At 43.1% G+C, this 20,038-nt stretch overlaps 2 protein-coding genes across 3 annotated transcripts; both read right to left on the bottom strand.

The window, feature by feature from the left end:
- Positions 1 to 144: 144 nt before the first annotated feature.
- On the bottom strand, positions 145 to 14,237 carry LOC123238102 (tubulin polyglutamylase TTLL13P-like). The gene is made up of 15 exons (XM_044665455.1): positions 13,996 to 14,237; positions 12,963 to 13,003; positions 11,257 to 11,375; positions 9,614 to 9,744; positions 9,189 to 9,345; positions 8,848 to 8,991; positions 7,987 to 8,072; positions 7,406 to 7,637; positions 6,869 to 7,072; positions 6,130 to 6,314; positions 4,054 to 4,246; positions 3,229 to 3,408; positions 1,816 to 1,948; positions 864 to 1,122; positions 145 to 637 (listed from the first exon to the last, which is right to left on the bottom strand). Exons 1-15 carry the CDS (start codon positions 14,235 to 14,237, stop codon positions 634 to 636), a joined length of 2,310 nt encoding a protein of 769 aa, XP_044521390.1. The 3' UTR covers positions 145 to 633.
- Positions 14,238 to 15,471: 1,234 nt separating this feature from the next.
- Positions 15,472 to 19,283, bottom strand: GDPGP1 (GDP-D-glucose phosphorylase 1). Of its 2 annotated transcripts, none has more exons than XM_044665457.1 (2): positions 19,201 to 19,283; positions 15,472 to 17,235 (listed from the first exon to the last, which is right to left on the bottom strand). In XM_044665457.1, exon 2 carries the CDS (start codon positions 17,180 to 17,182, stop codon positions 16,019 to 16,021), a length of 1,164 nt encoding a protein of 387 aa, XP_044521392.1. In that variant the 5' UTR covers positions 17,183 to 17,235; positions 19,201 to 19,283; the 3' UTR covers positions 15,472 to 16,018. The 2 variants fall into 2 exon arrangements, with proteins under 2 accessions (XP_044521392.1, XP_044521391.1); XM_044665456.1 differs by lacking the exon at positions 19,201 to 19,283 and adding an exon at positions 18,480 to 18,527.
- Positions 19,284 to 20,038: the final 755 nt, after the last annotated feature.

Genomic DNA, 20,038 nt, shown 5'->3' with positions numbered 1-20,038 from the left:
TCTACAGCGGTTCGGTCCGTCGGGACAGGAAACGGAAGGGGCTGGCTCCACTCTGAGCGATCGGGACGACGGGAGGAAATCCGGGGCGTCCCGGGGCCTGGTGCCAGTGTCTCCCTGACGTCCTAGAGAGAGGCTGGGGTTCGGTCGGGTCGTTCCCAGCCCAGTTTCGAGTGACAGGTGAGGGGACAACAGCTCAGGGGCTTAGGGCCCCCTAGTCCAGTCCCTGAAGCGTGAGGCGCTGGGGAAGTGACAGGCAGGAAGGGAAACGCTATAAAACTTTAATAAAAAGACGAATACAATTGCAAAGAGCTAAGTCTCGGCCCAGGCCGTGGCTGCCCTGGTACCGCCCCAGTCGGTTAGGGGCGGTCGCTAGGCGGCGGCGGCGGCGCGCCCCTACCCCGGCCGGCGCACGCACTCCAGGCCTCACGTCACACCGCAGCACGCCGACATCCTCCTGAGCGCTGGCAGCCCCACGCCCGGTCACCCGGCTCTGTGTTCCTACGCGCTGTGCTCGGGTCCGAGGTCGGACCTAGGGAGTAGTCACCTGCTCTCTTTTCGGCCCAGATGTTAACGTCTGCTCGCTGATTTCCAAGGACCAGTGGGTTCATTCTTCCGGCCCTGGGCTCTGGACCATCACCTGGGGGACAGAGGGGGCCTGAGCCTGGAGGCTCGCACTAGTGCTGCCCCGGCCGCTTTTCTTCAGCCTGCTGTCCTTCTGCCCTCCCTGGAACCCAAGGGTTTTAGGGGACGCTCGATTTCTCGTGACCTCATCCTTTTTTCCCCCACAGCAGTGTTACTAAATGCAGCTTGGTGGTTAACCGTAACACTCCCTCAGCCCCCTGGGGTAGGTGAGCCCCTCTTACCTGTGGTGGCTGCTGATGTTGAGGAGACCCAGTGCAGTAGAGTGCTGGAGAAGGGGTGCTGAGGCAGGACACAAAGTCAGCTCCCGGGTTGTGGCTCTATGCCTGGATTCTGTCATGGAGGGCAAGCTGCAGCCAGCCCAGGAATCACTTGCCTCTCTCTCAGGGTGCAGAAGGTAGCCCTGCCTTGGGGTTAGGGAGGGTGGCACTGATCCTGCCAATGCCCGGTTCATAGCTTCTAGCCTTCTGTTTGTTTGGCCCTCTAAAATAGAAACATAGGGCCCTGAGGATATGGTAGAGCTCAAGCTCATGACTCCAGGTCTGTTAATCTGAAACTCTTCATTCCCCAACCCTGGTCCACCTATCAAAATAGGGAATATGGGACCCAAGAAGCATTTGGAAAAAACGTTTACAGCACCCATATATTTTCTTTCATCCATCATCCAAATTCTGCTAGGAGCAAGGAGTCCAAGTTTCCCCAATAATTTTACTTTTTGTGTTAAGTGAAAAGACTCCCTTTTCACCTGAGGTATTCTTTTAGCCCTGGATGTAATTATACCCATTAACTTTTGACTTTTTAATTCACATTTCTGTAGCCTCACCTAGATGTTTTCATTCCACTACTTAAATGACAGGCTACTTTAGTTTTTAAGAAATTTCCTCAAGAGCCTTTTCCTCTGTGCTCAGTGGTTATTACAAACCACTTTTCCTAATGCCTAAGGACTTCCTATTCCCATAGTCCTGCAGATTCCCTATGATGTGATTTGGGATTTTAGCTGAGGCATTTTATCTAGGTATTTACTAGAACTAGACAAGGTGAGAGGGGCTAAATTACTTGAGATGACTACAACCCTGCAGCTTAAGTGGGAAAGAGAGTGGCCAAACCAGACATTTAGGAAGAGCTGCAAAGAGCCCTTTATTGTTAATTTCTCATTTGAGATAGTTGGGTACTTACGGCTCTCATGCTTGCATCGGGCACTGGAAAAATAACGTCTGCCTGACTTCTTCATTGTAAGTGAGTTCGAACCACTGCCTGTAGAAGAGGTACCTAACGTAGAAGAGGTACCTAACCAGTTGAGGTTCTTGGGCTGCAGCTGGCACTGGGAGGGGTGGGGGATGGTTGCCCTCATATTTGACAATGGGCCCAAGATGTTGGGGATGAATGTGTGAGTCCGGACTGGTTGTATGAAGTTGGGACCCAGTTCTGTGATGGACCCTTCTCTTAGAAGGGACAAAGGGACGAAATTCACAGACTGCACATCTCGGTTGCCAAGTCCGTCCTGGTGAAATCTAGCCTAAAAGAAGAGTAATGCCTTACTACCTTTGTTGGGAGGAAGAAGATTTGGGGAGAAATGGGTGGCCAAAATTGTTTCTTCTAGAAGAACCACACTATTTAACCTGCTTTTCCTTTGGGCTTTGACAAAAGTAGACAACTCAGGTAGGTCTAATAAAGAAGATTTTTTGCTAATTTACCCACCCACTTATCTTTCCATGTAGTCTCTAACGGAATCAAGATAAGGCATTGGTGTATTCTAGGCAAAGCTTGAAAATTATACTTTCCTGCATTTGAAATTAGTGTCCATCAGAGGATTTGAACCTGTATTGTAAATCAGAGATATCAAACTAGCAGGTCCCTAGTGTAGCTCTAACCAAATTAAAATGTAATTGGGAAATGTTTAACAAAATAAATAAAAATACAGTATAGCTCAGATTATGCTAATTTGTGTTTTTCTAAGTCAATATGTGGCCATTGACCATTTCTATTTGAGTTTGGTTCCACTGCTGTAAATCATACAACTTGACAAAATATCAACATGCCACAAAAAGCAGATTTTTCTGCAATTATATGTATTTATTTAAAAACAATATTAAATGTTTTTTGTTGCACTTCCTACCCCCGGCCCAAAGATGTGGTATTTTAGCTGGCTATCTACTTTGTTTAGCAGTCCTGACTCTGAGCCCCAGAAATTCTGGAAAAAGCCATTCAGAAGCCACTGAGGACTTAAATACTTATGGCTTTGGCTTTAGTTATGTGACAGTCACATTTTATTTTAGTGTGGCAGGAGTATTTGTAGTAATATCCCACACCTCTCCAAATATGAGAGTAATAACAAACATTATCCAGACCAGCTAGCTCATGAGCTGTGACACTGCATATCCCTGACTGTATTTCAGTGTAAGCCCAACCCAACCCCACCCCCTACCCCCATTCAGGCCCCAGCTAGTAAGGCTTTAATTTTTACTGTTGCCTTTATGTGGGCAACTGTGTCAGGCTCAATTCTGAACTAAACAACTGATGGCATTATCCCCTGACACATTTTACAGCACCCTCTTCCCATGCTATGTAATAGTGTGAAGGGGCTCTCACCCGATTTGAAGGGAATTTGTTCTGGGATCGTTGAGTAGGGTGCAGCAAACGGGTAAGCTGATCTACAATACCCAGACTACGAATAAGATTTTCCCTTTGGAGAAGGGACTTCATCCGCTCCAGCTCCTCTTCCTCCACAATATCTTGAGGTTGCATGGTGTCCACCTGTACTGTTGGCAGCTACAGAAAACACAAGTGATAAATGGAAGGCCCCAAACTGGCAGTAAAATATGTTCATATTAATGGGTCTTGCATTGTTCTCCCCCCCTCCCATACCATCTTCCTTGTTGGTTGGCTGTCCACTCAACTTGTCTGCTTTCTCTGTTAAGTTCCAATATAACATGCTACTCATATAATACCCAAATTTTCCCTTAATAATGGGGAAATTAAGTTTTTTGATTTAAGTTTATCTTCTGATTTAAATGTCCCTCCCTCGTTGCTTTCTTATATCTGATGAAATCTCCTCTTCCAGAGGCCAAGCTCAATATACTAAATTAATTAGATGTTTAAAACTTATTTTATATAGGACAGTATATATTCCTTCTGTTAGAATTCCTAAAAATCTTCCTGTGCTCCCCAATTTCACTACTGAAAAGGGAGCCTGGTATATCGGAAAGAGCAGTGATACGAAGGCCAAGAAACCCAAGTTCTCTTTCCATCTCTGCTGCTTATTTGTGGTGACATCTGAGCAAATCATTTAACCTTTCTACTTTCCTCAGTTTCCTTATCTGTAAAATTGAAAATTTTGACTACATGACCTCCTCCAAGTCTCTTGCAGCTCTCTGAATAAAATGATTCTGTGATTCAGTTTAAAGCCAATGATACCTGCTTTTCTTGGTTCCTAGACCTCATGTAGCTCAGACGAGAGGGCAGGCTCTTGGGCCCCACTCTGGGCCTGGTCTTCTCTCCTGCTGATTCACCCTGGTTGACATCCTTATTTTCTTTCCTCTTCTTGACGTTATTGTTGCCTGTGGCCTCAAGCTGTTCCTGCTTCAGGCGGATCTCCTCCAGTTGCTGCCTGGCAGGACAAAGCATTCTCAGGTACTAGAGCAATATAGAGGGTGGGAGGAATGGACTATAGAGACTCTATGCTGGGAATTGATAAAAAGGAGGGAAAAAAGCCAATGGGAACCTCACTTACATAAAACACTGGTTTAACCTATATCACACTACTTACTACCTTGGGGAGGGGAAGGGAAGGAAAAAGAGAATCTGAATCTCAATCACAAAATGTCAGAAAATAATCATCAAAATTGTTTCAATGTGTAACTGAAAAAAAAATTAAAGAAGATCACTTTGGCAGCTAAGTAGAGTATGAAAAAACTTGAGTCAAGGAGACCAACCAAAAAGCTATTGCAAAAGTCCAAATTAAGGTGATAAGGGCCTACATCAGAGTTGTGGCTATGTCAGAGAAAAGAGGATGTGATAGATGAAACAATAAAACTTGACTATATATATTGTCAAGTCTTATTACTTTATATATATATCAAGAATAAATGAGAATAATGAATTGAAGATACCACAAAAATTATAAGCCTGAGGAAGAAGGAAATAATAGAAGAGGAGAGAATTTTAAGGGAAAGATTCTGTTTTGGACATGTTTAGTTTGAGATGCCTATAAGACATATGGTTTGAGAAATCCAAAAGGCAGTTGAAGAAACAATACTGAAGGTTAGGAAAATTTAGGGCCAGGTAAAATGTTAGAGAATCATTTGCATATGGAAAATTAAATTCATGGGACCTAATGAGATTACCAAGCAAAAGAATATATATTATTCAGTTGTTTAAATCAATGTCTGATTCTTGATGACCCCATTTGGGGTTTTCTTGACAAAGATACTGGAGTTGTTTATCATTTCCTTCCCTAGCTCATTTTACAGATGAGGAAACTGAGACAAATGGAGTTGAGTGACTTGCCCAGAGTAACACAGCTAGTAAGTGTCTGAGACTTAATTTGAACTCTTCCAGGCCCAGTGCTCTATCCACTTTAGTTGTTTAGGGGAGTATAAAAGGATTGCCTTGCTGCAGAGTGGGAGCAACACAAATTTGTAGTCATAAATTTCTTGATTTTCTACAGGTCTTTTCAGTAGCACATGAATAGGAGGCAAAGGCAGTAGATAATGAAAATAATCCAAGATTGGGGCTTTGGCAAGGCCTGACTGATGAAAGGATAAGGGGGACCAGGATTTCTATAGAGGGCAATATATGTATCATTGATTTGGTTCACAGGGTTAGGTATTGTAAGGCTGATGGAAAGGTGGAATGATAAACAACTATGTTCAAATAAAAGAGTTTCAAAGTTCCTGAACATGAAAGTGAACATTTATTAGTGATGACAAGATCAAAAAAATGACCCATCTCTATATTATAGCTAAAGTGGGGGAGCAGGTAATGGGAAATTAGTAAATTAAGGAAATTAGGGTGTTTGCAGATATATCAATATGGATAATTCCCCTAATAAGAGGGGCAGTAGTTGAGGAGGACAGAGAGATCATAGAGCAGGATACTGAACTCATTAAGGAAAGAGGGAGAATGTCTAAGGGGGCTGGGTAGATAACAAATACCAAAATCTTCATTTGATGATAAATTATGTATTGAATGAACCTCAAAAGAGAGCTTGAAAGCTTGGGAAAGAGGGAGATTATAAGTAGTAATGAGGACAATAAGGAATATTCTGACTCCCCAATATGAGCCAAGAACTGTGAAAGAATGTTGGGAAGAGTATAAGTGAAAGTACAACCGATCCTGGAAATGGTGACCAGGAATGCTGGGCCATTGGAAAGGAACTAGGTGTCAATAAGCATCAGAAAATGGAAGAAGAAAATAAAAAGTTTGTGTTAGTTAAAATCACCTGGGGTTCTATTTGGAAGTTTAAGATGAAAGTTAAATTGGGCAATGTACCTGGCACATTCTTCCCTGGCTTTGGAGGCAGCAGTCTCCTGGAAAAGGGAGCCGTTGTGCTTGAAGAATGGTGCATACTTTTCAGTGTCTGGCCCAGGGTAGATACGTCGATAGCCACCTAGGTGGGAGTTCTCATACCTCTCTTGATCCAGCAATGCCGCATTTGTTGACTCCAATTGTTCTCGCTTGTAGGAATCATGCCTAGTTAAGGGGAGAGAAGGGGTGGGGTTGAGAGAGAGAGAGTTTGATTCAGAGTGTAAGCCTGAAAGGCATTTCTCCCCAACTTCCAACTTGTCATTTTGAAACTTTAGTCAGAACCACCTCAAAGATAACTTCAAGTCAACCAGACCAATGTGCTTCTTAACAGAAAACCCCTCTGTGATCCAATCCTAGTTGAGATTATAAATTCATCCACAGTTGGTACAGCTGAAGTTATTTATTGTAACAGTGCCAATCTACTTAGCTTTTGACAGTTTTTCCTCCCCAATACAAAGGGTACACCAGAAAACACATGTTCTGCTACTTTTTATGTTTCAGGATAGCAGCAGCATCATTCATGGCTTCGTTTTCTGTGTTACTAAGCTTTATCATCAGAAATTATTAATTGTGCCAAACTGTAAAAAAAGAAATAAACAAGACCCAGTGCCTGCCTGCTAGGAATTTCTACTCTTAGAAAGAAAACAATGGGGTAAGCTAAATTCATGGTTTAACAGACATAAATAACTGTACACAAAAAAACATCAGAATACCGGGATTCTCGGGATTCTCGTGGCTGTTGATGACTTTGGAAAAGTCGTTCCTTAACTCTCCGCTTATCTTCTTCTAGCACCTTCTTTTTGTCACAGCCTCGTAAGTTGATAAGGTTCATGGCATCACCAAGAAGTGCATCTTTCACTTCCCGATCAAGGCATGAGTCTGTGGTGAAGCTTGGAGAGTGATTTACCTATCAGGAAGAATCATGATTTATCCCCTGCCTAAGTCCCCCCAAAGTGCTAGTGATCATTTGCAGCTGATAAATTAGGGATAACTGAAATATCATTAACAGAGATATCTCTCTCAGTGGCTAAAGATGAATAGACTAAACCTATGTTGTCTAATCTACAAACAGGTTGTAATAAAGGTCACTGCAAATTTCACAAATTAGGACAAGGCAAAGAAATCATGACTATATCTTGGACCAGGGGGGGTTCACTGCTTTGGTTCACCCAGGGACAGAGGTCTCAATTTGACTGTTCCCTTGATCTTGGTTTTCCAACATCCTGGGGACTATCCTCACCTCTAGCAGCCAGGGCTTCAGCTTGTGGTCCAGTAATATATCAAAGCCAAGGATCTCAAAGCAGGCACAAGTACCACTACCCAAATACTGTGGAAAGCAGGTTCGATAGTTGTGTCGAAGGACGGAATGAGCGGAGATTACAGTCTTGATGATGATGTCCTCGATATCCCCCCACAGTTCTCTTGGCTCGTAGCTGTGGTCCCTCAGCCAGGTATTGAGTGTTGACAGCTTCCTGTGAGACCCAGTACTCAGAAGACTAATACCCATGGCTCTTGGGTCTTGCCATAGGCAGGAGACTCTCCAACCCCATACCCTTCTGGTTTCAAAGAAAATTACTCTTTAGAGGGAAGATTGGAATCTGAGTATGATTTCTGAGTTGGAGACAAAGATTCATGGGCAAGAGTCCAGAGAGCCTGAGATAGGAGAACTGTTCCTGAATGTTAAAGAGAAACCAGACTCCAAAGAGGACCCTCAATTGCCTGGACAACTGAGACTTTCACAGTGCTTGTGCAGGGCTGGGCTGGGCTAGGCTGGGCTGGGCAGGAGAAAAATGGAAGTTGGGGAGATAAAAGGAGAATTACCTCTTACTGCCTATAGTCTCATCCCGGACAAAATTCTCATTGTGTTTGTTGATGGCATAGTTGGTCAAGTGCATGCAGACATCGTCCTGTGAAAGGACAAATTCTGTATTCTCAGGTTATCATAAGGAGGTATATTCCTAATCCCATCCTGCACTCTTTCCTACATTCCACTCCTTCCCAAGGTTTTTGCCATATTTCCTTTACTCATATATCATGGGTTCCCGAATGACTTTTAAAATTCACCAAAGGACCCTGCCCTCATTTAAGTTCTATGTTTCCCTTTCCTTGGGTACTCTCCACTAGGAAGAAAGGAGGTCTCAGTCAAGAGGATGACACTGAATTCTACTAAACTTATCTTTAATGGGGGCAGCTAGGTGGCTCAGTAGAGAACCAGGCCTAGAGACATTAGATGCTAGGTTCAAATCTAGTCTCAAGACACTTCCTGGCTGTGTGTAACCCTTGACAAGTCACTTAACTCCCGCTGCTTAGCCTTTACTGCTCTTCTGTCTTGGAACCAATTCTTATCCTGATTCTAAGACAGAAGGTAAGGGTTTAAAAAAACCCAAAGCTTTAATGGTTCCATCTCACCTCAAGCTATTTTTTTCAACTATGACATTTCCCAAAACTACTTTTGGGAAAAATTCTCAAGTCAAAATTATGAATATTTCCCTCTGGCATCCTTTCTTGAAATGAGGCAGGAATTAAAAGTTAATTTTTTCCTAGCTTCTCTAGCTGTCGTTACAATATTGTTGTAAGGACTTATTGAGAAGGGGATGGAGAAACACTAGAGCACTGCTGAGTGTATGTATATATATACATACATACTTTTCTATTTCAGGGATCCCTTTTAAGTCCTCATACCAGATTGTTGATGCTGGGTTCCATGTACGGCATGGTAGCAAAGCGGGCTAAGCCTTCTTCATACATGAAGACACGAAGTGGGTCACAGGATGTGATCAGGACATAGATTCTCATATCAAACTTGAAGCCATCGATGAGGAAGGGCTGAGAAAGAGTGACCCCCATGAGGGAAACAAGCAGTAGGAACTAGAACTGAGGAAAGTGGAGAGTAAAAGGGTGCCCAAACCAGTCCCCTCCCACTGATTCTAGGAAGATGCAATCAGATTCAGTTTCTTTTCAAGAAAAAACTAGTATCAAGGGTTTATGAGAGACCAATGTTCTGGATTCTAAATCATACTCACCTTAGATATATACTGCTGACAGATCATATGCTCTCCTGGTTTGATCTCCCGAGGATTCCGGGTGATGAAGATACCCCGTCCCTGGCAGCCACTGTCTGGCTTACAGATATAAGTACGAGTTTTCCGCTGACGTCCATGGTTCTGAAAGTCCCCATAGCTGTTTGGCACAGTGGCAGTGGTCAGAAAGCTTCTAAGGCATCATGGTCACTGCTCACCCATAGGATCTTCTGAGCATTTCCCATTATTCACTGTGTGACCCTCCTTCAAACACCCATTCTCATATCAGTTTTCCTTTGGTCAGTTGAATTCCCCTCCTAATTTTTATCCCATGTACCATTCTGATATAGCAATAGGAGTCTGAAAGGGGCACAGACAACTACATTCTACCATCAGTCTATCTCAACATTAGGCCAAATTTCACTCACTCTGCAGGGAGGCACCAGGTCCGGGGGAAGATGTTATACTCAGAAGGATAGAGCTTATGCATGCGGTTGAGATTCCGGGCCAGCAGATCTTTGCGACAGATTTCTGTCATTCCTGGAAAGTGGTTGATTTTCTGAAAAAGACAGAGCCAGCCAGGTTCATTTAAACAAAGTGGGCATTAACTCCCCAGATTTAGACATTAGCAGAAGCAGTAAAGGAAAATGGTGAGAACACAGATACAGAGTACAGCAAAGGGAGCAGTGCCCCAAGAGTATTATGAGAAGACGTCCTTTAAGGTAGGTGTCTCTTTCAGAAACTTTCTAAAGGAAGAACCCATAAAGGATATGCTTGTACAAAAATATTTATAGCTGTGCTTTTTGTGTTGGCAAAGAATTGGAAACTAAAAGGAACGGTTGAACAAATTGTGGCATATGATGGCGATGGAATAATATTGTACTATAAAGAACAGGATGATTTCAGAAAGAACTGGCAAGACCTACATGAACTGATGTGGAGTGAAATAAGCAGAACTGGGAGGACATTATACACTATAACTGCAATATTGTGGGATGATTAAATGTGATAGACTTTGTAACTAACAACAATATAATGATCTAGGACAATTCTGAGGGACTTATGTAAAAGAATGCTATCCACCCCCAGAGAAAGAACTACTGGAATAGAAATGCAGATGAAAACATATGACTTATCTCCTGTTTATCTGGGTATATGATTTGGGGTTTTGGTTTTATAAGATTATTCTCTTACAAAAATGAATATGGAAATATATTTTGAGTGATAATACATGTATAACCCAGTAGAATTGCTTGTCAGAGCTCCAGGAAGGGGGAGAGAGACAACATGAATCATGTAACTTTGGAAAACTTATGTATAAATTTGTTATTGGAATAAAATAAAGATTAGTAAATAAAAAAAGAACTCATGCTGCCTAGAGCATATGATAAGACTAGGGAATGTCTGGTGAAGGGGCCTAGATCCATTATAATCCCTTTAACATATATTACTCTAGTCCCTCTAGCCATCTTCCAATATACTGGTCCTAAAATGGACTGGTTCTGTCAGTATATGGTAAAACACAGAGCAGATTATGAATTCAGAAGGAAACAGGAAAAGAATACCATAGCTAAAGGGATTTTATAATACCACCAATCATCTAAGGAGAAAATGGTATTCAGTGTGCCAAAAATAATGCCAAGCATTGGGAACAGGGGTAGAGTGATAATTTGGGACATATAAACAATGAAATAAATGAAACAGATGCTTGGATTTAGAGGTAAAGATGGATGTAATAAAAATAGCTAGAATTTATGCAATATTTTAAAAGTTAACAAAATGCTTTACTGATATTTCATGGCTCCTAGTATTTGCCTAATGTTTCATCCATCTCTCTATCTGTTCTCTCTGTGTCTCCCCATTCAAACCTCATTATGATGTACAGAATCCCTGGTGAACAAAGATTCATTCTCCAGAAGTTTCTGGAAGAGGTCTTCTTTGAAAAACTCTAATCTTTGAGGTACTGAACAAAGGAAGAAAAATGGTTTCCTAGTTATCCTATGGGGGTAGGTACTCTAATGGGACCTTGGTCCTCTTCCCTTAGGGACTCTTCCTCCCAAGGAGTTAATACCTGAAACCTCTTCATGTCCATAACACGCTCCAGTGAGACAGAACAGTCAGTCCAATAAACTGTCCATTCTTCATCTTCCCCCACTTCCTTCAGGCCACAGAGCTGGGCTGCTCGTCGAACTGAAAAGGCAGAAAAGTCCTGACACCTGACCTTCAAGGTACATACCATGTGAGAACAGAAAGAAGAGACTATGGCCACAGCCCAAATCTCAGTATGTTGAAGAATAAAAATACTTGCTATGGGTGAGGAGCAGATTATCTAACCTAGGATGAGGGGAAGAGTATTTCATACTTTAACACATGATACTCCTGTGTTGATTATTCTACCAGAACATTTCACTTGCAAGATCTTTCTGCAGCACAGAAATAAAAAACCTGGCTTAACTTTAGTCATCTCTGACCTATCCCAACCAGTGAATTAAGTCTTAATTCTCCAGAGTTGTCCCCAAGAAACAATGACTTCTACCTGAAAACTTGCAGATCTCTATTATGCTGATGGTTTCTCTGACCCCCCCCCCCCCAACCCATCTGATGAAATCCTGAGCTTACTGAAGCTTAAGTCAAACACCATATCCTTAATGAAGTTTTCCATGGTTTCAGTTAGAGGTGACCTCTCCCTCCTATGAACTATGTCCCTTTTTTTGTATTTCTCTTTTAAATTTATATTCTGTATTATAATTACTTGTCTATTCCTTTCTTCTCCTACACTTTAAGCAAAAGACTGTGAAAGGGAATTCTTTATTCTCTTTGTCTAATTTTTCAACTTAACCCCTATTTATCACTTCGTTAGCCATCAAGTAAGAGAATTCACAAGTCACTTACTTGAAGAAGAGAATTTACAAGTCACTTACTTGAAGCAGTAAAAGAATTCATAAGTCACTTACTTGAAGAAGTAAGAGAATTCACAAGTCACTTACTTGAAGAGCTCCACCCTTTTAACCTAATCAACCAGAAACTTATGAATCCTTTGATAAGAGTTGACACTTTTAGAGGGTGAGAAGTGGATCCCATATACACTGCCCCCTGGGCGGTGCTAGGCAATTTGGAAGCTGTGATTGGCCCCTGTGAAGAGGGGGAAGGGACAAGAAGTGACTATAAAAAGTCCTGAAAGGCTTCAGCTAAGACTGGTCTCCAGCCTGAATTTGGAGCTTGGAGGACCTGGAGGGTTAACAAGATCTGCTGGGCTGAGCCAAACTGGGAGCAATACTTAGTGTGATAGGTTAGACATCTTTCTCTATCCTCCTTTTTGTATTTCACTACTTTCACTCTTTCCACACCTCTTTGTAAATAAAAGTTACCAAAAATCATTTTGACTTAGGTTATAATGTTTTTGAATCAGCAACCACAATATTAATTTAGAATTCTCACATGTTTAGTCAAACCCTTAATTTAATTCCTTACAAGTCAAAGACCATTCTTGGATTTTCCCCAGTAAATAGCCCAGTATTTTATACTTAGTTGCTTTAATGTTATTGAATGATTCAGTAGACCTTGAAAGCTGAAGCATACCAAGAGATCAAGGTTATAAACCAATGCTGATGTTAGCCAATACAACTTAGTAGAAACATACCTTCTAAGCTTAACTATGTTCCACAAAAGGAAGCTCACTGCTAACAGACCATGTCTTTTTGAAACTATGATGGGTATTTATAGTAGCAATATGCATACTGGGAAGGCTCTCTTTTAGAAAAAAGGAAAAGTTCTTACCACTTTCATACTTGCAATTGGTCAGGTTGATAGTCAGGAGCCTACAATGGAGGAAGGTAAGAAATCAAGTGAAATTTTAAAACAGGATAGATAGGAAAATTGAATCCTGGGGTAGCTGAGTGGGTAGATGTGGTCTCCAAATAGGACACCTGAAGAGCTAACCAAAATCTGTGTGATTCTCTTTTACCAATAATGAAGCCACTGGAGAAAGACCAGAATGCCAATGAAGGAAAATTCAGATTTGATCACTGCTCATAACTAATTAGTTACTTAAGCTTGTTAATTCTACTATGGCCACATCATTTGTTTCATCTGCCACCTATCCCTCCACTACCATTAATCACTTCCTGAGGACAGGCCCACATCACCACCTGTCTAGACTATTTTAATAACTCCTTAATATGTGTCTTCCCCCCTCTTTCAAATCATAACACTGTCACAATAATCTTTCTTATGCATTGGTCTGATCCCACTACACATCTACTCAAAAATCCTTAGGTTCTCCATTGCGGACCAAATAAAGTTAAAAGTTCAATTCGATAAGCATTTAAATTGAACTGAAAAAAGCTTGAACTCATTACCTGGCATTTAAAGTTCTCCTTAATCTTAAAATTACTAAAATTTCCTTGTTTTATTTAATTTTACTCCCTTGAACTCTCTTCTAGAGAAACCGGGCTACTCTCACCACTCAAAATCAAGACTTTGCTCAAACCATTTCCAATGCCTAGAAATACTCCTTTTTTTCCCCTTTGTCTTTTGAATTCCTATCCACTCTTCAAAGCCCAAATCAAGTATCTGTGTCACCAATTTCCTGGAGTATTTCAGTGCTGGGCACAAAATAAATGGTTATTGTATTCAAGCAGTTTTTCTTCTGAAAATAAAGATAATAAAATTAAAAGTCAGTTAGGTTTCTGTCTTCCCTGTTACTTCCCTAGAGAGGGTAAGGGATAAATAGCTGATTTCAAGTCACCTTACTACAGAAATCCCCAGAAGCCTAGCAAGTACGGAGAGGTTGTGGGGAACTATTAATTACTTTCGCTTCCGACGTCTCCTTTTCCTCCCAATATCAGAGTCCTCTGGCTCAGATGGGGCTGCTACTTTCTTCGGAGACTTCTTGACAGTGGAAGCGGGGACCCCATTCCCACCTGCCTCTGTGCTGCTCTGTTGCGAAGCATTAGAGGGGTCTGTAGCCTTTTTAACACTTTCCTCCTCTGACTCCTCTTCCTCGCCATAGTCTTCCTCTGATTCACTGGTTTTGCTGATAGCAGTCTCCATATTTCTTCTAGATTCTGCAGCAGAGGCAAAATACCCAGGGCAAGGGATTAGTAAGGACTGCCCTGGCTCTGACACTTGTCTCCAGCTGTCCCATGCCTTACTTTCTCTATATGCACACAGAGGGACACGGTATAGATTCAGGTAGACAGATATGTATAGAGGGACGCCTGCTTGCAAACTGAAGGATGGGACCATTGCTGCGCGCTCTCTCTACTCCTGGGAGCCAGGGACCAAAAAGTGCTGGGAAAAAGGGAGCGGAGACTGTGGGGCGCCTCCCCGCGGCCGACCAGGGCAGGGGAGGCGAGGAAGGGCCGGACAATTTTTAATAGGAAGGGCTGAAACAAAGTTAATCACCAGAGCCTCGGTGGGGGGCGGTCCCGGCACAGCTGCTGCGCCCCCTAGAGCCTAGAAGCGGCCTGGCCGAGCACTCAGCCCCTCCCCTCGCCCAGCGCTCGACTAGTCTTTCCGACTATGGGGGTCGACCACCTCGCCCAAGGGGACAGGCTGATCCTGCTGATCGGGAGGGGAGCCGGCTCCCCTCCCGGGGCTCTCACCTAGCACTGAGACCCCGGCGGCGGCGGCGCCTCCACAGGCTCGCAGCGCCGCCGCCGCCGCCACCGCTGCCGTCGCCATGGACACGCCTTGGAGAAGCATTCTGGAGGGGCGGGGCCTCTTCCCTGCAGCCACACCCACCCTGGGCTTCGCCGCGGCCATCTTAGGCGGGGCAGAAAGACACCTCAACTTCGGGGCCGTCGCGACAACAAAGGGGCCTCAAGCTACCGCCTCGCGAACCCAGTCTTCCTTCCGAACTGCCTACAATGCACGCTAGAACTTATAGTTTCTAGGGAGCCAAACTCCAGAACGTCACGAAGGTCCTGAAGCGGCTCATTGTATGAATCATCAGAGCACTCGCGGCCCTGGCTGCTTAACGAACTTTGGCGGGAAGAGCCCAGGCCTGGGTAAAGGCTCCTTGTCAATTACTTGGTCAAATACGGGGCTGCAGGAGGGAAGAACTGAGCTCCAGGCCCTTTCGGAGATCCTTAATATTGTGCCTTTTGCTTAACTTCACCCCACCTAAATCTCCAGAAAATCAGTTGGAAAGCAGTCTCAAATGTGGAAATTGCTGTGAGGGTATATTGGACAGAATGATTCCTCCTCTCTGGATGGAGACCACTTAAAATGCGTGTTGTATGTGTACATATGCATATATATATACATGTTATAGACATATAGATGTATTACTGCAACAAAATTCAAGAAACATTTATTAAGCATCTACAGGTGCAGGGTACTGTAAAAATAGCTGGTCTCTGCCCTCTAGGAACTTATATTATGAACGAATAAATAGGAATACAAAATAATGGTGAGGAGGGAGAGTCCACAAACTAGGGGTGGGAGATGGGTCAGGAAAGGTTTCACAGAGTTAACAACACCTAAAGTACAGGAAAACAGAGAAGTGGCCATTAATGGGAAAGTATTGCAGGCATTGAGGGAATGGCTGGAAATGTGAAGTTGGGAACTCTGAGCTTAAGAATAGCAGTTTAGTAGTTCAGTTTGGCTGACATGTAGAAGGCATGTAGGGAATTAATATGAAATAAGTCTGAAAGAAAAGTGAGAATGTAGAGGGGCTTTGAATGCCAGACCTCTAGGGAGCTTGTACTACCCTTTACAAACAATAGGGGGCAACTGAAATTTTTTTGAAAGTTTTCATGACTTGGAAAAGAAACCCTCTAAAAGGCATAATAAATTAGAAAATAAATATCATTCTGGGGAAACACCTACTATTCCAGGAGGGACACCAGAGCTTCTTGAAGTTGTAAAAACTGGGATGGAGGCAGGAGAGATTGCTGAATGAGATTCACAGCTGAAGCTTCAGTCAAACTGTGGAAATCCTGGGAAGTTTTAACAGGAAGGTGTCCTGCCAGTTCACAAAGTGCCACATTGAAAGCCTCCCCTTCCTTAACTCCAAATCTGGACTTCCGGGCCCAAAGGATGACCCGGATACCAGAATAGGTCAATGAGGATGGTGGGTTTCCAGGCGGGGCCCCTCGGGTCACAAATAAGTTATGTGCAATCTCCTGGTCAGCCAGGTAGTTGGTGACTTGACAGACCCTGCCTACCAATGCCTCCAACTTTGGTCCTGGCTCATCAACAAAAAATAGGAAGCCAGGGGCTGGGAGTCCTTCTAGTAGGTGGATATGACCATTGGGATCTAGTGGCTGGCTTGGAGCTGTCTCTACTGGCAGTTTGTGGGCTAGATAGTAGCCATGCAGATGTAAGTGGTTGACAGAAGCCAAGCCACCTAGGCTGTTGAAGCCCACACGGAAGCCTGGGTGAGTGCTAAGCATGACAGCCTCTATCCCAAATTGTAATGGGTCTGGCATGAGAATCTGTGGTAGCCCTTGGGTGGGCTCTGGCACAAAAAGCACATGTCCCCATTCCAAGGGACTGACATTGATAATTACCAGGACCTCAGTGCACTGGAGAGCCATTGGAAAGCCTGGATCTCGGCACAGGTGGAAGAGGATTTCTCCTGGTTGGATCTTATTGAAATGGAACTGCTGAGGGTCAAATGCCTGCCTCACACTCTGGATGTTCTGAGGGGGTCTTCTCTGTACACCTCGCTCCACATTCAGCTGAGCCACAAAACCCAGAGGGCCAGGTAGGATTTGGGTCTGCAGTTCCCCAAGGCAGTAACGAAACAATCCTTGTTCCATCCGTTGTTTCCAAGATGACTGGAGGACACAATCAAAGCGAGACAGCAAAGGGGGACACAGTTCACCAGACTCACTAGTCTGCCACTGTATCCCTTTCACTCTCAGCTCCTCCTGGCGATACACAAAATCTAATACTCCCAGCCCAACCGAGAGTCTTGACTGTTCATCACAGCCATTGCTCAGAGGTGGTAAATTTGAAGGTTCATTTATATTCTGTGGTACAGCCATATGATAATGGTACAAATCCCAAGTTCTACCAGGCAGGGTTTCCTCCAGGTCACCTGGAACACAATAACAAGAAGTGAAGGAACATAAAGTAGGATATATCACATTTCTAAGGACTTTAAAATTGAACTTTAAAACTTTTTTGGCTCCTTGATTTGTTTTTTTTTTTTAATTGCTTTTAAAAATAACTTTAAAAAAAAAACCCACAACCTTTTACCTTCTGTCTTAGAATCAATAATGTGTATTGGTTCCTAGGCAGAAGAGTGGTAAGGGCTGGGCAGTGTGAGATTAAGTGACTTGCCCAGGCTTGCAGAGCTAAGTATCTGAGGCCAGAATTGAACCCAGGACCTCTCCTTTCTAGGCCTGGCTCTCTAGCCACTAAGCCACCTAGCTGCCCCCAAAAATAACTTTTAAATTTCTGGGAAAATATTGCTTAACATCTACTTTTCTAAAGACAACTTTTCCCGCTCCTGCAGTCTCTATATATAACTGTATATATATATATGCCCCATAATATGTTGTAAGATTAAAATAGCCAATAACTCCAAGTATATTTTATAAGATTTATTAATAATCGCTTGAAGTAGAAGAAATAAAAAGACAAATGTAAAAGCCTGAGTAAAGAGAAGTTTTCCCAGTCACATTAGGGGTGGGAGGGATGAGAGCCCGGGTTACACACAAACTTTATCTCCAAAATGTTAGGACATAACCTGAGAATGAAAGTGGGATGCTAGGATTCAGAGTCCAGGGGTGCAGATTCTAATTACACAACATATAATATTATAATCTCTCAAAATGTATGCAAGGCCAAACATACACAAAGGAAAACTGACTTGATAAGGATTATAAGGCCTGTCCTATAACATCTTTTTCATCTGCCATTGAACCAATCCCTCTGAAATTTTTACTTTTAGTGCCATGTCCCTCTAGTGAGTCAGGAAATAGAAAGAGGGAGGGTTAAATTTATATATGTTTCCTGATAGCAGGCTCCTAGCCATCTCTGGTTAGTACAAATCAATTAGTTGAAGCTTTGGGACGTTGTCTTCTTCCTAAACAAGTCAGCAATGAGGCCTGAGAATCTAGAAAGTAGTGGAGAGGACAAGGCCATGGTTGGATGCCAAATAACTGATTCATCAAATATTTATTTACCCACTCTAATATGCAAATTTGAAAGATACAATGAGGAAATAAGCAATGGTCATTGTCCTTCAAAGAAAAAACTCTTGTCCTTGGTTTTACAGTGTAGTAGGGGATATATAAAACATTTACAGAAATTAACATTCACATATTTTTACCTTACCATGTAGATGGTGAATTAAGTTTTCAAAGAGCACATACATATCAATACTTGAACTTCATAACAGTCCCATGAGGTAGCTAGGACAGGTGTCCTCATTTTACCAAATAAGAATCTGAAGTTCAGTGACATATAATAGAAGTCACAAAGCCAGTAAGTGGTGGAACCAAGGCATAAACCCGGGAGTGGTTAGAGTGCTTGGCCTGGAGTCAGGAAGACCTGCATTTAAATTCGACTTCCCTTAACCTCTGTTTGCTTCAGCTTCCTCAGTTGTAAAATGGGGATAATCATGGCACCCTACTCGTGGGGCTGTCATAAGGACCAAAGGGTAATTTGTTGTTGTTGTTCAAGTTGGTGCTTGGCTCATCGACGGCACTATATAAATGCTTATTTCCTCTCCCCTCCCCTTTTTGACTCCAAATAAAACTCCATGGGCAAACCAGAGAAATTCCGTTAAAGATGTCGGAAAAAAAGAGAATGGGGAGGCAAGGGAGTTTAGAGGAGGGAGAAATCTACTTGTGGGTTGAAGACTATCAAATGAAAATTTCCTGCGTGCCCACCCTCCCCTCAGTCTCTCCTTCTCCTACTGAGGTTCCAGATTTCAATCTTCCCAGCACAGATGCTTCCAAATAACTGTCGACTACATTTTTCTCCCTTCCCCTTCTGCTTTCCTCCAGAGAGTAAGTGCACCGCCTCTCTCCCCTCGCTCCCCTCCACTTCTCACCTTGGATTTTCCCTCAAGGCTGTCCAAGGTGGCACAGGTGCCTTTTCCCGAGGAGAGGAAGCTGGCAGTCTGACTTCCTGAACGCTTCGGCGGTCACGAATGCGCATGCGTCCCTTTTAAAGGACAGGAGTAACTATGAGGTAGAGAAAAGATCCCCCACCTCCTTCTTGAGGAGCTAGTGGGCGGGGCATAATGCCCCGCCCCGTTTTAAGAGGCCTAGGCAATCCCTTCCTGGATTCTTCTCCCCGGTACCCCAACTCAGTCAGGTTTTAGAATCCCAGGATTCAGGGCTGGAAGGGACCCTGGAGAAATTATCTTGTCCATTATCCTCATTTTACACAGAGCTTCGATCCTCCTGAAATGATGCACTGTTTTAGGGGTGATTTATTTCTCAGCTCCTGGCTCGAACCCTCATTTCAGGTAAATGCTCTCTTGCTAGACCGTAGAAGACACACACACATCTAATACATACATATCAACAACATTACAGTCAGACATAAAGCAACATAAGTACAAATTAGGGGATCAAGTTGAGAAATATTCTCTGAACCCATCTCTGTCTCCCACTCTTCTAGTAAATTAATTTATTTCTCCTTTAATCCCCAGTAATCTCTGGAGAAGAAACCAGAAGAACACAATCACTCCATAATCTCGAGGTCCCAGGAGTTAAATAAGGGTGTCACTCTTCTGCCCCCTGCAGAGGGTCTTTGAGGAAAATGGGCTGTACTTGCTTCGGCAGTATGTATACCGAAGAAAGTGGGCTCAAGTCGCCTCTCACCTAGGCTCCGGAATCTCAAGGTCAGTCAATAAATATGAATTAAGCTCCTGCTATGAGCCA

Source organism: Gracilinanus agilis, chromosome 2 (genome assembly GCF_016433145.1).
Source record: "Gracilinanus agilis isolate LMUSP501 chromosome 2, AgileGrace, whole genome shotgun sequence".
Classification (NCBI taxonomy): Eukaryota; Metazoa; Chordata; class Mammalia; order Didelphimorphia; family Didelphidae; genus Gracilinanus; species Gracilinanus agilis.
Note: the sequence above shows the minus strand (reverse complement) of the source record. Positions and strands in the feature narration are given on the sequence as shown.

Bases quoted from the DNA above. Each gene is read 5' to 3' on its own strand.
- LOC123238102 (XM_044665455.1), bottom strand. From the start codon at position 14,237: ATGGAGACTGCTATCAGCAAAACCAGTGAATCAGAGGAAGACTATGGC. The intron at 13,004-13,995 runs GTAATTAATAGT...CCTCCATTGTAG, and splicing joins AGGAGACGTCGGAAGCGAAA to GCTCCTGACTATCAACCTGA. The intron at 3,409-4,053 runs GTATCATTGGCT...TGTTTTCTGTAG, and splicing joins CTAGGAACCAAGAAAAGCAG to CTGCCAACAGTACAGGTGGA.
- GDPGP1 (XM_044665456.1), bottom strand. From the start codon at position 18,519: ATGTATGTGCTCTTTGAAAACTTAATTCACCATCTACATG. The intron at 17,236-18,479 runs GTAAGGTAAAAA...ATTGTGTTCCAG, and splicing joins CTTAATTCACCATCTACATG to GTGACCTGGAGGAAACCCTG.